At 38.8% G+C, this 16,586-nt stretch overlaps 2 protein-coding genes across 3 annotated transcripts in view; both read left to right on the plus strand.

Annotated features, from left to right (window-relative positions):
- Hel89B (histone acetyltransferase 1) overlaps window positions 1–7,395 on the plus strand; it is a 72,169-nt gene extending 64,774 nt beyond the window's left edge. For both annotated transcript variants that reach the window (XM_071682321.1, XM_071682322.1), the window contains one exon: window positions 903–7,395. In XM_071682321.1, the coding sequence (XP_071538422.1) occupies window positions 903–1,115 (213 nt within the window). In that variant the 3' untranslated portion in view covers window positions 1,116–7,395. The remainder of the gene's footprint in view (window positions 1–902) is intronic.
- Window positions 7,396–9,385: 1,990 nt separating this feature from the next.
- The window catches only part of M6 (neuronal membrane glycoprotein M6), a 170,821-nt gene continuing 163,620 nt past the window's right edge, over window positions 9,386–16,586 (plus strand). The window contains 1 exon segment of the mRNA XM_071682323.1: window positions 9,386–9,560. The gene's annotated coding sequence lies outside the window, so the exon portion shown is untranslated.

Below are 16,586 nucleotides of genomic sequence, written 5' to 3' on the forward strand. Positions count from 1 at the left end.
AAGTTTAGTGTAAAAAAGTAGGTCATTTTACATAGAATACAGATATGTGTTTAGTGTATATGGTTGAATTAAAACCTAAAAGGTATCATGTAATGTAGTGTGCATTGTGGTTAGGTTTGGTTAGGGTAGGTTAGGTAATTATTCTACGAGTTTGATCCATATGTTAGGCACCAGCCATGAGATTTTGATAACAAAATTGGCATCCAAAGATGTGTGCATTCATATTTTAATACAGAGGAGCAATATCATGTGTCCCAGTTCTTTGCAGCAGGGAATACTAAGAAATAGTACACCTCTAATGTCTGCAATTGTTATACACATTACTTACCCACACTAGAAACATTAAGGACCTCCCGGTGGAGAAATTTGAAGAATCCCTTGACCTTTATCACCTAAGATAGAAATATAAATCGAGAGATAGACAGATAGAGGTGTTCTTGAACAGCTGGATTTACAAGGAAGCTTTGACATACTGGCTATGTCTTGAAAGTGGAGGCAGTCTTTAACCATATAGAGCTATTCTTGTACAGACAAGGTAATAGAACTGACATAAGGTATAAATATGCTGAAATACATCAGACCATAGTTGGTTTTAAGTCATATTTTCATTTTGCTTAAAGTTCTTGGACACTTATGGGATGCCTTGGGATTCTGCATGTTTGTCATTTGATGAGAAATGTTGATCATTGTAAACTATTCATTAAAATATTTATATTTACATCATTTAGAAGTAATTGTTTCCCAGAACTTTTCTTTATGTATGGCATCTAAATTTTATGTGGAATATTTATAAGATATTTGTATGTTGTGTTACATAATTGTTAAAAAAATTTTACATATGTAACATCAGGTAACTACTGTTTACAGTTACTTGTATAACAATAAAAAACTATTGTTTGCAGCTATTGGACCTCTTCACTCTGGACTCAGGGAAGGGTGATTGTGGTCGAAGCAGTAAAGACTCTCGTGATAGGAGCAACTCTACATCTGTAGCTCTTGGTGTTACCTCACCAGGAATCAAAGCCGTACTAGAAAACTTACCTGATTTGTGGGATGAAGATCAGTATGAAAATGAATATGATTTGGGCTTATTCATGAGTGCTCTAAAAAAATAATGTAGTAAAAGGCACTTGTAAGGTATGTAAGTCAAGTTATATCAGAACCAGTATACAAAGTGCTTGGCCTTATTATATGTTAATTTACTGTAAATACTTAATTATAGGACCATTTGTGGCTAACATGTACAAATAGTCAAGAAATTCAGTACACAATGAAACATCCACCCGCCTGCTGAGATTTTGAGTTTTCCAGGTAACACTAGATATTTGTTGAAGACTTTTAACTGTGTGTCCTCTACAGAACAAGTACAATAGCAAGTAGATTACAGATTGAAATTAGGATTACTTTTTTGTCTTTGTTAACATTACCTGATAATTATAGGATTTTATGATAGATTATAAGGAAACCTCTTTAGATTAAAATGCTGCATGAAAAGGAAGTTCTCAATTTTTCCTATAAGCTGTATTTTATCCATTCTGGTTTTGTAAGCCTTTGGAAAAATTTTGTTTGATGAATAGATGCAACATTTAATCAGTATTTATAACCATAGAATGCATGATGTTGCAGTGATTGAGACCTATTAAACTCCAAAAGACAAAACCACTTATATTCAGGGAGTACTTTGGTACATGTAACTGCAATTTTGCAACAAGTGGAATATAAAAAGTGACCGTACAGATCTTGAGGAAACCCTTTTTTTTTTGTTATAACATTTACTTATATTTTCCTTTAGAACTAGCACAAGCTAGTTTTTGTATTATACCATCTTATGTAATAAGCACCAAAGATGTGAAATTAACTGAACAAATATATCCTTTTATGTTTTGTCTTTTGATACACAAAATTATTTTGAACATTTGTTTCCATGTGGGTTGTATTTTTGTCAGAAAAGTTAAATGAACAAATAAGTATTTGAGCAAAATCTGTGTATTTTCATGTTGGATGGCCTTTCTTAAAGGCTCAGATACTGTATTTTCAAGGTTCATATATTCTTAAGAGCAGTGCAACAGTATTTTATTATTTTTAACTAGCTAACTTGTTCTTGTTAATTGATACCATAGTTTGAAAGGTGCACGTAGAATAATGGGAAAAGCTATATATAAAATAGTAGCTGTATTTTAAAAATTTTTATTGATTGTGGGCTGCCTCATACATTTGATGACATATTGCTAAATTACCTTTATTACTTCTCCAAGTGTATTTGCTTAAGTAGTTGTTTTATTTGCATTTAGTTAGATGGGCTTGTTTTTTATTGCTATTTTCTGTGCTTCAGGGAATCTGATATGGGTAATATCCATAGTGGCAGATTGGTAAAAGGTAGTAAGGTAAACTAAAGTAAGAACTAGAAAGTTATTCTTAACTTTTTTCAGTAGTCTTCAGAAGAATAATGATACTACTGTGACAGGTACACATACTAAGACAGGTGAATTAAGGAACTCATCACTAAGATGTGTTGCTACCTGATTGGTTTGTTATAGGTGCTTGACTGCCACAAACTGATTAATCACAGAGAAACATATCTACCTCTGCCCTGGCCCAGATGCAGCTGCTTGCTGTGGTGTTATTGTGTCCTTATAACAGTAACATAAGCTAAGTGAGTAGTGCATAGAAAATGAAAAATTATGGGATTCACTTAGGTAGGGCATTCAAATTCAGTCTTCAGAATCTTATCCTTACTCTATACAATTCTTTGCTGCATTCCTATCTCGAATATCATGTTCAGTTTTGGTCACCTTGTTTGAAGAAAGACAATCAGAATAGAGACATCATAGTATCAAGCAAGTAAGATGGCTCCTGGTCCAATATACATATCCAATGAGAGCCAACTAGATGCATTAAACTTATTAGTTAGGAAAAGGGAAGGCTAAGAGGTGATTTACTGTCGGTATTCAGAATTATCAAAGGCTTAGATATTCTCAATCTGAGTAGATATATCAGGGTAGATTTACCAAATTTCACCTAAAGTAATGGGTACAAGCTTTTTAGCAAACATTGTGCTTCAAATGAGGCAAAGGACTTTCTTTCATCATGGTATGTATGAGGAGTAGACTTGACAAATACTTTATCGGTAAAGTTTACAGGTTTTTGTTCTCTAGTTATCTTTATATTTCTGATGTCTTCCAATATTACAAAGTGTGTCGAAAGGACCCTGTGTTCTGTTGCTCTTTGCATTCCTCTGTATTCAAGAAAAAAATTAGGTTTTAAAGTCAGAAGTATAATAATATTGTTCATGATTTACTTCTGATGAATTATTATATAAGACAAAGATCTTCAGACAGGCCATCTAAGTCTTGAATCATACAGATGAGGTATTTGATGCATGCAGATTGCTAAAAGAGCCCCCTTGATACTGTAGATTCCATGTCACTTAGAACATTGCATAAGGCCTAAACTTCTAAAATTCAGAGTAGCTAGCTAGTTATCTATCTTTCTTTCTATCTATCTATCTAATCTATCTATATCTCTGATGCCTGTTTGCTCTGGGAACTCCTTCAAGGGGGTGGCTACAGCAAAAGAGTCTCTGCAACTGGTGAACTCCTTTGCCGCTTCTTAGGCTTTTAGTGTCTCACCCTTAACTGGCCTGTGGCAGGGAGCATCTCTAGTGCAGTGTTCCAACCGATCACTTTCATCCAATGTTCCAAGCTACTGCTTCTTTGTAATCTATCTATCTGTCTATCATTACCCTAGAGTTTCCCTCTACTGGTGGCCTGTTAAAGGATGAGGTACTAAAGGCTAAGAAGTGGCATTGGAGTTCACCAGTTATGGACATCCTTTTGCCATGGCCATCCCCTTAAGTGAGTTCCTGGAGGGGATGGGCATCAGAGATGTGAATAGACTACCTAATGCTCCCAATTGGTGTTCTTACTTAATACTCCTACCGTACATTTCTACCTAATGTTCCTGCCTACTACTGTCTGTTGCTCTTACCATTTTGCCAAAAGGTAGAGCTAATGCCTAGTGCTTACTGCAGGAAAATCTAAAGTTACAAAGAATGAGTTATGTGAGTTAAGTGTTGTGTGTGACATGGAGAGACTGTATGTTTGTAGACAGAATGCCAACAATCAATGTGTGGGTGAGGCAGAGGGAAAAGACAGCTACTTGGGTCAGATGAGTGCAGTTTGACAACCACAAGAGTGCTGGCTTGTTGTGCACCCATTACTAACCCTCTTGATACTTAGGCAGGTAGTACTAGTGATATACCTCCCTGGTCAGTTACTGCCCACAAGCTGTACCTATATGGAGCAAGACATTTTCATAAAACTCGTGTATTTATTTCATAAGCTATTTTTATGTTTGTATCTTATGGTATTTCTCACCCTTATGTTGATAGATGTAAAGTCATCCCCAAGCTCATTAGTCACTGTACTGTATATGCTAACTCATTTTAGTGTAGGATATCATTTAGGAAAATCAAAAACATACTGGTCAATTTTTTTAGATTAGTGAACACAGGAGAGTTGTGAAAAACCTCATTACTTTGAGCCTTGATGTTTTGAGATTTCAGTGCATTTCCAAATAAAACAATCCTTCCTTCCCCCTTTTCCCCCAGGTTGATAATTTGAAAGTTTTCACATAATTCAGAATTTTTTGGGATGAAACATACCTGCTCTTAATCACCTTGCAGTCATTTGGTCATGTCCTTCAGCAACGCACATTAGTCCAATATTTAAATGAACACCATTATTTAGCCCGTATTGGGATCAGATGGTGTGATATTTGAAAACTACTGATAAAAAGAATTTCTTTTCTATATCTTACTAAATCGGAATAATTTCTATATTTTTATTTAAGCATGTTATAAAATAAGTAGGTTACTCATTTAACTAGTAAAATGGAATACATTGCTCAGTAAGGACTTTGATATTTTAACAATATCACAAAGAAATAATTAAGTGCAGCATAGGTAGAAGAAATTAAGCCCCCAAAACCTCGACAAATCAGTGATCAGGGTGTCAGGTAGGAGAATATTCTGGTTTATGGAGTAAAATCGCATTCTGTTTTACATGTATTTTTTTTTTTATTCTTACTTTTGATCTGTAGATGATCAATATTATCCATGTAGTATGCATCTGGACCTGATGGTATCTGCTGTTTCATTACAGGTGATACCAATATGTCTGTTCTATTTATATATCTGATGCCCATTCCCTTCGGGAACTCCTATCAAAAGATGGCCATGCCAGAAGAGTTTCCACTTATCCTTGTCATTACGCTCCCCTCACATACACCATTTCATGGTTTCTCCTCCTCCAGTACTCTTCCACTTTATTTCCCCTATCACAGGTGGTCTTCCTTTCACACCAACCCCTTTCAATGTACTATCATACACTCTCCTTGTGAAATCTTTGTCTTTCTTTCCTCATGCCCAAACCAACTTAGTATTACATTTCACCCACTATGTCACTCCACAGTTTATTTCCTTTTGCATTTCTGCATTCCTCGCCATAAGTTTCTCATACATCCCTTCAATAATTTCTTCATTCCATCTGGTCATACCACTTGCCTTTCTCAGCTAACTCTTTAATATAGCCTGGATTCTTACATTTCTCTCAGCTATGTTATCCCTTACGTTTCTAAATTCTCTTTGTAGATAATTGTTTATTTATGCGTTAGGTAAGAACTCATTGAAGAAAATTGTCGAAAAATGTGAAAAATACAATTTATTGTATGATTCACCAACCATACATTGAATGCTTAGAATGGAGAGCAATTGCATGCAAGCATTCAGGTTTTGTTGTTTTCCATCATACCTTACATCTGTCCTTCCTTGTTACTTTTCCTCTTAAACTTTTTCATTGAGGCAACCCACATTCTTTTTGCATTTGATATTACAGGCAAGAATAAAGGATTTTTCAACAAATGTTTACTTTATTGCTGTTGGGTATTTTGATACTTTTTGTGAGGAAATGGTAGCCAACCATATTATTTTGAATGGTTGTATTGGTTTCTAGGTGATGTAACTGGAACTACTAAGGAAGTGTTTTGTTGATTAGCATCATTCCATGTGTTACCGTGATGTGAATAGTATTAGCCATAGTTAAGAAATCTTCTCATTACTTAGGCCTAACACTGACATAGCATACCTATTTATTTTAAAAAATCTTCATTCAAATACTTTAAAAACTGATGTCAGTGAATCCAAACTTCACAGTTATTTCCTTTTTATGATAACTAGACCAAAGTTTTAGTGAAAATATGAAAGATAACGCTTGTAGTAAATATATAAACTTATTTTTCCTGAACAATGTTTGTGAGATTCTTTGATTTAAAAATAGATATACTTTTAGTTTACTGTGGTTGTATATAATTTTAATGAACTACTGACAGTACCTGTATGACTGAAAATTGAGTTTATGATTGTTATGCAGGTGTCTTGAGTAACCGAACAATAATCTATCCAAAGGTACAGTGTTTATTGTTAATGTCCATTAGTATTACTCTCAAGGTATTACTGACCTTTGTCTTGTATTTATATTGGTATTATTGACCTGGTGTATTACATTGGTATTAAATGACCTGTATATTGTATAAAAGAAATGCAGAATTTTAGTTCAGATTTTTTAAGTTTTTCAAAATTATGACGATTTAAGCCTTGCTCAGCCTTTAGTGTACTGTTCATTTATTATCACAGTGTTTTAAGGAATCTAATCTCTCAGGGTAGATGTGTATTTTTCAAGGAAAGATTTAAAAGCTGTTGTATTACCATCCTTGGGGATATAAATTCTTATTGTCATGGTAATTGAAAATTATGAGACCTCTTTACAGACTGATATTATTTAAAGCCACGGAATAAACCTTCATGTATGAGAACATGTAAGTGTGTTCTGCTTATTGTCATGCTCAAAAACCACAATTCCACTAAAAAGCTTGTATTCTTAAACCTATACATGAACAGAAATTCATTCATTAGTGTTAGTATTCTTTACACAATGATTCATTTATTGTTTCTCATGCCTTGTGGCAGAAGGATCTTTTGCTTTGATAATGTAATCACGATTGATAACTTATTAACACGTTCAGTTAGTATAATGTAAAGGTGCAAGAAATTAGGACTTTGTGTTTGCTTAGAAATTATAAGCTATTTCATCATTTCTTTATGTTTAATCAGTTGAGGATAATCCAGTTGTTCAGTGACAATGCCAAGGCATATTCCAACTGGTGTTAGTGGTATTAATGATAGATTTTTATTTCCTTGAAAAAATTTTTTGTAACAAAATGGTTCCCAGACTTCTTGCTGAGTAGTCTTGCACCCTTGGAAAATGGTACCATGTTAATTGAATGAATTACATTGTGTAAACCTACAACAATGCCTGAATGAATAAAATGTATTAATTATATGTGTTATATATATCACAATAGATCAGTAAATACTTGATAGGTTTGTTACCTTGTGACTTGGAAGAGTATAAGGGGATTGGATATATACAATGTCCTAACCATTGTTTATGGCTAAAATGTAAAGAATTTCAGTATGGGTTCTAGATATGATTTGTTTAGCCCTCTGAAATGCAGGTTATTTACAAGTCATGTTAATAGCATCAACCTTCCTAGTACTGTGATGGTAGTTTGTAAGCAATACAGACATCAGAATTTATGGTAAATGATACATACTTGTGATGATAACCATGACAATTAATGTAGTAAACAAAAAGAAATGCACAATTGCATATGCACATTTAGACGGAAAGGCAACAAAAAGAAGAATAGAGAGTACCTTTGATTATCAAAGATGAGATTTTACCATTAATTCTCACTGCATATCATGCTTGATTTACAGTGCTGTTATTCTCTGCTGCAAAGCACATTGTACTGTATAATTATCAGTCTTGGGCTCATGTGAAACCATGTTTAGCCCTATATCATGGATTCCTTTGACTGTTTCTGTGCTTACCTCAAGTAGATTTCTAATTTCACTTGATAGAGGTAAGGGATGTGAGAGATTCAGTAAATAAAATTAGAGAGACAAAGAGTGAAGGAAGATATAATTGTACTAATAGTGCAGTTCTGTAAAGATTAGTTTCAGAATGGAATATAAAAGCAAGATGGTATCAAGGTTGGCAAGTGAAACTGTCTGTCATTAGGAGCATTTTTTCTCTTTCATACTTGTTCAATGTCACACACACACACACACACACACACACACACACTTGTTGGAGGCTCCAGTCACAGACTAAAGTCCACATCAAGGCCGGGCCTTAATTGAAATATAGAGAGGATTATGAAAGGGAAAAAGAAGAGACAAGGGAAAGTATTTATGAATTTTGGAGGGAGTGAAGAACCTGTCTTTTAAAATGTGCCTGGTCATAGTTATTGGGAAAGACATAAGAAGGTAGAGTTTCAAAGCTTTGAGATGCTTAACAGGGTAGTGCCTGGGAAAAATGAAAGAGTGGTACCATTTTCTCGCATCCTTCCACTTGTCAAGTATAATGCATTGAAATTAGAGCCTCAATCCACTGCCAAGCTCCACATACCACATGAAGAATAATTGTGTATAATTGATTGCTATTTCTCACATTAACGAGGTAGCGTCAGGAACAGACGAAGACAGGCCACATTTATTCATATCTATTCTTTAGTTGTCATGTGTAATGCACCAAAACCACAGCACCCTATCCACAATTAGGCTCCACAGACTTTTCCGTGGTTTACCGTGGACGTTTCACGCGCGCATAATTAATTACACCTTTATATTCACTCCCACTCTATTTCACCAATTCACTCATCAAGCAAAGTTCTTGAATTTTTTATTTTTGATTTCTAGTTGTGGTAAATCAGCAGTCAGTATAATCGTTAATGTTTTTACACTCTAACTAGACTCTCGATTGATCCTCGGCTCTCAACCCTCCCACTGTGACGAGCTGCTCTCTTCGGGCGGGTGTGTTCCACTGGCGTGGGCGGCATAATGGTGGTAGGGGATGGAATAGCACCGGTCGGGGGAGAGAGAGAGAACTTCACACCCCACGGCTCCCTGAACCACGCCCACCACACCCATACGCCCACGCAACACGTCATACTCAGGTTAGTTTTCTGTTTCACTCCATATGTCTCTCCTCTCCTATATATCTTTTTTTTTTACCTTGTCTCCCAGCAAACTTTCAGCGTCTGAGAGAAATATGTAAAAGACAAATTTATTGTATACCATTTGAAAAAAACGAGATATTTTTACCTGGATTATGATAAATATAATACCATCGGTGATCCCTCATCCGGTCAGTTTTTGGCGGGAGAAGAGATGATTGGCTGGCGGCGCACCCAATAGGCGGCGCCGGGGCCCCATCGGTGAATGCAGGAAAGTTGGTGTGGAGGAGTGATGGTTCAGTGTGGCAGGAGGCAGAGGATGTGGAGGGTGTTGTGGCCGCAGGTGCACGGTGACCTAGTGAAACGAAATATTAGTGAACAGTGGTCTAACTACCGAGATTATAGCGTGTTTACCCAAGTGGTATTAATAGCGGTGATTATTTCTATTGGAGATACTGTCGCTGGTGAAACACATTCAACAAGTGAGTTCTTTATTTCTTATTATTCGGTAATAAGTGACAAGTTTGTTCGTAATTATTCCTGCTAGTGTGAAGGTATCGTACATCGTAATGATGTGGTATGCTAGTTGAAGAGCCGGGTTTACCTTACACTTATAAAGTTGTAGTGTAACATAAGTTGTGCGGTAGGTTATGATGTGATCTTGACGTAGTTGATTGTAATTAAGATAAAATGATTAATTTTTTCAAAGGTATTGTCAAAGATTCCAATTACTTTGGACTGGAGTGCCTCAGCCCGAGGTTGTGGGATACCCGCACACAGTTCTTTCAGGACTGGCGAATGAGAGTGCCCTTGTTTGTGTGTCCGTTTGTGTATACAGTCTTGTGATTGTCTGCCCGTGTGTGTGTACACAAGTAGGTAAGCGTCTTACCGTGCGTGTTCGATCACATGCATGTGTTAAGTGTAAACGTATGTAATGCAAACATGTTAACTCTATGTAGTCTAAGTCTGTGCGTGTCTGTTTGTGTGTTTGTGTGTGTGTGAGAGAGAGAGAGAGGGGGGGCTGTATTTTTGTGTATGCGTCGGTGGATGTGTACAACGGTAGATCTCCACCTGTTTGTGTGTGTAATTAGATGTGTGTGTGTGTGTGTGTGTGTGTGTGTGTGTGTGAAGCACGAAGGTTTACCCTCATGAAGCCTCATGTGTTTGCCTCTCATTATCTCACCTGGTCAAAGAAACACTAAGTCAGGTTTTGTTTTTACTTGGCGTATGTGTTTTCCTCCGTCCGTACGTTAGCACGGCGTCTGTCTTCTTCGTCCGTCCGTCCGTCCGTCAACTTTCCACACTTCAGTCTCCTCCGCTGATACCACTGGACCAGCCTGAACCAAACTTGGCGGGAAAGTTCTCCAGGTGGTTCCTTCCCATTGTTGTGGCCGATGACCCCCCCATACCATCATCCAAGATGGCTGGTATTTACCAAATATAGAAAGTCTTGAGATAGCCATAACGTCTTCATCTGCAGGCAGGATTAGCTCAGATTTCAAGTGTAGCTAAAGAAATATGAGTTGTTTAATATATAATTTGATTTTTTTAATGAAATCTATAGTGTTGACGATTTTTCTCATGTAAAGTAAGCCTAATTTTCAGAACAAGAATCACAAAGCTAAGTTAATGGTGCAGGTTGATATAAGCTTCTAGTCATTATTTTTACAATATCTACTTCGACCTTACCTTGTTCCATTTACCTTTTACCCTGTTGTTTACAGTTTTCCACATATGTCCTTAGTTTGGCGTTAGGTTTAGTCAAAATGGTCCACCCTGCGTGAAAGATTTGATCGACATCAACCTCATCGTTGTACTGAGGGAACTTAAGAATTCAGGATCGTTTTTGTTTGGTTTTCCGTCTCTTGATATGGGCAGGTTTTGGGCTGTCATCCTCACTCTGTGGGTCAGAAACAATCATCGTCTCCCACTGGTCTCTCGCTCCTACTTATAGGTCGGTCCATCTTCAGGTCGCGGGACCAGACGGGTGATGCGTATGCTAATAATTTAGGTCTGACATATGTGATCAATACCCGGGACACCTCGTCAGAAACCGCTGACGCGTACGCGAATTAGTCCTGTCGCCTACGGTGGACGGGACTGAATATCATGACCTCTGCATCCAACCAACGCCTCACGCCTCCCCGTGACTTACAGGCAGGCACAGCCGTGACCACTAGCATCCTTCATACAGAGGACGTCATCTGCAAATGTATATATTATGCGTGACGAACCTCGACGACTGTCCCTGTGGCTGGAGTACAGGCACTCAAATAAAAAATATGATGGGACCTAGAAACGAGATGTGCGGAACGCCATTTTTGTCTCAAGTCAGATGAAAAAGGAAACTGTGACGAGTGTCCCGTATTCCCTCTGTTAGTCTGTAAGTATACGTAAAGTCTTGTACGTTACTATTCATGCACGTGTTCGCCCACGTATGTAGTCATGTGTATAACACTCCACCTATGTACAGTGCTGTACGTGCTACCCACGTATGTACAGTGCTGTACGTGCTACCCACCTATGCACAGTGCTGTACGTGACTTCTCACCATGTACAGTGCTGTACGTGACTGTGTCGTTCAGAATATTCAGACTCCTGGTGAGGAGCATTCTGGGATCAGAGAGAGGCTGGGGCTCTCCCGCCCATATCTTTGCGTTTCATTCAGTTATTGATCCGTATCCGACCCGACGCACCAGAGTGTATTGTTCCTTCACGCACAATAGGAAATAGCCTTTGATCTAACTGATAGAACTTCACTCTGGTAAGAACATAATGCTCATGATATGAATAGCACAGTAATGAACATAGCTTAAAACGTGCATTATAATGAAGAGTCCCGTGGAAAAACATGGTATTACATGTGTTGTTTGACACCGGTGTACGACAAGGTGAAAACTTGTCTTCTTTATTGTCTGCTGTTTATCTAAATGAGTTATGATGATCTATAAACGTGTGGGATAGTTACTTATTGATACTTGTAATATACTAGATGATGCAGATGTCGATGTGTTCCTGGGGATGTATGTTCCTATTATGATGACGACACCGCTTAACTAGCAGAGTTACCAGAGGGCCAGAAGACGGTGCTCTGTGCCGTTCATATGTACCGCCAGGACTGGCATCTTACAGTAAATATTAGTAAGACAAATGTAGTTATATTATATTGATTACATTTACTAAGGCACTGGGCATGATTTTAATGGTAAATTTGCCAAAGATATTAACAAACATGTTAATCACGCCAGGCGGGCCAAGTACTGCTTCATATATAAAACAATTGAGATTGAGTGCGAATTATTTGAGAAGCTTATCGAACCCCTACTTTTGTACGGGGGTTTTAAAAGGTTCATCAGATGAATATGTTCCAATGAAAATTTCTCAGAGGTCTGTTGAAGATAAACAGGAACCTGTAAATTGTGTACCCTACGGAGAGTTAGGTAGAGGTGAGTTGGCTGTGGTTGTATAGAAAGAGAATGATTTCCATACACATGTTCTCACAGCCAAGAGGAACCTACTAACAAGTATTATGTTCTTCCTGCGGAAGGATACATGACAATGATATTTTTCAACTCTGGTTGATAAGAGAACTTGTTCCAAGATGGGGAAATGATAAAGGAGAGAGAACAAAGAATATTCAGATCAGGAAATGAAATACTGGAGACATGTAATTGTCAAAGTTGGAAGTATAATAAAGTCAAGTATGGCTGAGCTCAGACACCTGATGTTCTAATAGAAATATGAACACGCATAAAGACAGTGTAGAACAGAAGATCAAGGATATGTGAGAGATGGACACCGTCATCTGTTCTTATCTTCGAAATATATAGACGAACCTCACTGAGGGAGACTGAGCCAGTCCTACGCTCGGAGGCTGTAAGGTTCAGGTCTCGCTACTTGCCATGTTTATTCCGCTGAACATTACGGGGAATGTGGCGTGTGATCCGTGACGCTTGATATGCCTGCAAGCGACTGTGAAGGGCGTAGCCAGGATATGGTAAAACTCGGGGTTCCGGTTCGCTAGTTGTCCAGCACCACTGTATCAACACCACTGTCCCCTGGCGATCTGCCCCGCAGGTGGAATTGCCACCACCTGCGCCAGGTGCAGTAGATTAATCTAACCTGACCTGATGTGACCAGAGCAGTGATGGATGTACACCATCCTCCTCAACACCGTTATGACCACCCTTGACCCCGGCTGACCTGGACTCCTTGGTGATACACATAACCACAACAAACATGAATTTAGGCGGGTCATTGTGACACTCGGGCTGGTGACTCCCGTGCGTGATGTGTCACGGCCTGGCGGCACGCTGGGTCGGTCCAGCCTGGACTCCGGTGTACCGCCAACCCTCACCCCTGGTCCTGTTGACGGGGGCAATTGACGTCCACAGTGGGTGTCGGTGTTGCTGTGGCTGGTGACGACCTGAGAGTTCAGAGTGCACGATGTATGTGGTGGTTGATATCAGTATGAGAGATTAACGCCTCATACAGCTCCAAGGGGGGAACTAACCCCATTCCTACCTTCCGTCCGAAAAAGTTTTCCTCTGTGGCCAGAGGTAAGGAGGCAGAACTTACGGGACTGAGCAACATCCAGACTTCACCACCATCATCTCCGTTATGTGGGCTGGGATGCTAGGTAAACACAGATGAGAGATTTTGAGCTTTGCTCCTCTAACGTTCTGGATTGTGCAGAAGCCTTCATCACGCACACCGCGCTGCGTCCTCCCCGCCCAGCGAGAGTGAGGGGGACTGGAATCTTCCCCTCTTGTATTATTACTTTCCAAAAGTAGGATTAGAGGAAGGAACTATAAGAGGCATTTCTCCTTAAAGGCTTTATTGTCTGTTCCATGTGCTCCTTAGCTAAACCCGTAAAGACCAGACAAGTATATATATATACAGTGAGGAAAATAGTCAATTCAGAGGTAACCTAAGACGGATAAACGTTTAAGGAATGTCAGAAACAAGAAAGGAAACTGAAAGCCAGAAACAGTGTGAGATAAAAAGGAGTGAACGAGCTAACCCTGGTGAACACGTGGGCAGGAGGAAGGTCACGAATAACAAGAGAACTGCGAAAAATAAGAGAGGGGAAAGAGTAATAGAAGTAGAGGAGAAGGGAGGGGGTTGTTGATGGATAGATAAGAGAGGGGAAGGGATTTTGATGAATAGATAAGAGAAGGAAGGGGGTTATATATATATATATATATATATATATATATATATATATATATATATATATATATATATATATATATATAGATAGATAGATAGATAGATAGATAGATAGATAGATAGATAGATAAGAGAGGAGAGGAGATCTGACATACACGAAGGGAGGGAGTCTGACACACATTAGGAGAGGGAGTCTGACAGGTGCTTAGGGGTAGCTACGAGGGTCTGGCGATTACATGAGGAGAGTACATGGGAAGGACAGATAACAGCAGACCTTATGGTCCATAACGAGGTTATCTGTGATAGTCTGCCAAGATTGTGGGAGCAGTAGGATAGTAAAGCTGAGGGCGCCTTTCCACCCACCTCTCCCTCCGGCTCAACTGCCGTTTGGAAAAATAGAAGAATCACTCTGTAGTATGTGGGAAGTATAGAGTCATAGAAACTTTATGAATAGGGATGTGAGAATGGGAACACAGCTATCCTAATAGCAGAAAAAAATCTGCTCGAATGGGGTTGGATTCTGGAAAAGAAAAACATTATTTAGTGGTACTTATTTAATCAGGATTGTTTACCGACAGAAGATCTCATTGATGTATTAGTCTGGTTGTAATATGAGAGGTCTTATGGTTTTGTATTTACTAACACCTGAAGGTTGTTGTCCCCATTGTTATTACATCTTATCTTCATACCGTCATTTCTGGTCACTGAGTCGCCGTCTGAGATGAAGAAACTTTCGTGTTGTCAAAATTATCTAGTCTTTTGAAAACTATCAAAGTATCGGAGTCTAAAGTTTATTAGAGAGAAGAAAAATGAGTCTTTGAATCTTTCCTCATAAGGCCTATTTTTGATGAAGGAATTTGTTTGGTTGCTCATCTCTGAATTCGTTCTAGTTTTTCGTCAATTCTGACCAAATTTGCAGACCAGAATTCAACAGGTTATTCCCAGTGAGGTCTGAGCAAGGCGTTATAAAGGATGAACGTTGCCTTCTTGTCTTGCAGAGGGGGTTCAAAAATAAAAGCAAGACAACATAAGAAATCGAGGAGTGCAGTACTGATGAATCCTGCAAAAGAATGAACAGGATAGTAATGAACAACTCATGAAGGCAGTGTGTGAGTGAAGGCATGGTAGAAGTTAATGAGCTGCGGCCAGCAAAGACTTCTTTCACTGACTGAATTATGAAAGATCAGGAATTTCCAGAAATATGAAAGAACAAGATATGGAAGAGGATAAAGAAAACGAGGAATTAAAGAGGTAAGAAACAAGGAGGTAGTTATTCGACCTAGAAGATATTGAACGTATGGAAAGTGTGGGTGTATCCCAGGCTTGGGAGAACTTGGATAAAGGAGAATAAGGATAAAAGAGGAGGAGGAAGATGACACCAGAAGAACAGGTGAGGTAGGACAGGCGAGGAGTTTCCGAGCGGGAGGTCCCTCTTACACTACCCTCGTAAAAGGTTACGACAACCTAAGTTTGCCTTTAGAAGCCTTACGTCACTGGCAGCCACACCCTGCCCCTGCCACCAACCAGCCAGACCCTCCACCCTGCCCCTGCCACCACCCAGCCACACCCTCCACCCTGCCACCCACCGCCCAGCCACACCCTCCACCCTGCCACCCACCGCCCAGCCACACCCTCCACCCTGCCCCTGCCACCACCCAGCCAGGCACCCTTCCACGGGATCCCTGCCGCCCAGCTGTTGAGAGAGAGAGAGAGAGAGAGAGAGAGAGAGAGAGAGAGAGGGAGTGTGTGTGTCGTTATTCCAAGACTAATGTGTATTTTTGGAGGATTAAGGACCTTTTTCGGATATTTTTGAGAATTAAGGATCTCATGTGAGTGTTTTTAAGAGCTAAAGGTCTCATATGAGTCATATTGAGCCATATTGGTCTTGTATGAGTGTTAAAGATGTTTTATGAGTATGTTTGGAGTAATATCTTGTATGAGTATTTTTGAGCTTTAAAAGTCTCGTATGAATATTTTTCAACATTTTGGGTCCTGTATGAGTATTTTTGAGCATTTAGAGTTTGTATGAGGACTCTTAAACATTTAGTTTCGTATAAATATTTATTTTATTAAGGGTTTCAATAAGAATTTTGAGATCCATGTCTGGTATTAGTGTTTTTGAGCACAAAAGATTTTTATGACTTGTGAGTGCTCAAGAACTCTTATCAGTTGCTGTGGCTATCATCCTGGAAGCCATAATTGCTCACAAGTACTTGTTTGAGCTTCTCTATGAGAAGTTTATGTATATTATCCTTTGGATGTTCATAAGCACTCATATGAGCCCAGTAAGTTACTCTCATGTACTTCATCTACCACAACCTTGACTTCCCCCCACG

The sequence above is a fragment of the Panulirus ornatus genome, chromosome 34 (genome assembly GCF_036320965.1).
Source record: "Panulirus ornatus isolate Po-2019 chromosome 34, ASM3632096v1, whole genome shotgun sequence".
NCBI lineage: Eukaryota > Metazoa > Arthropoda > Malacostraca > Decapoda > Palinuridae > Panulirus > Panulirus ornatus.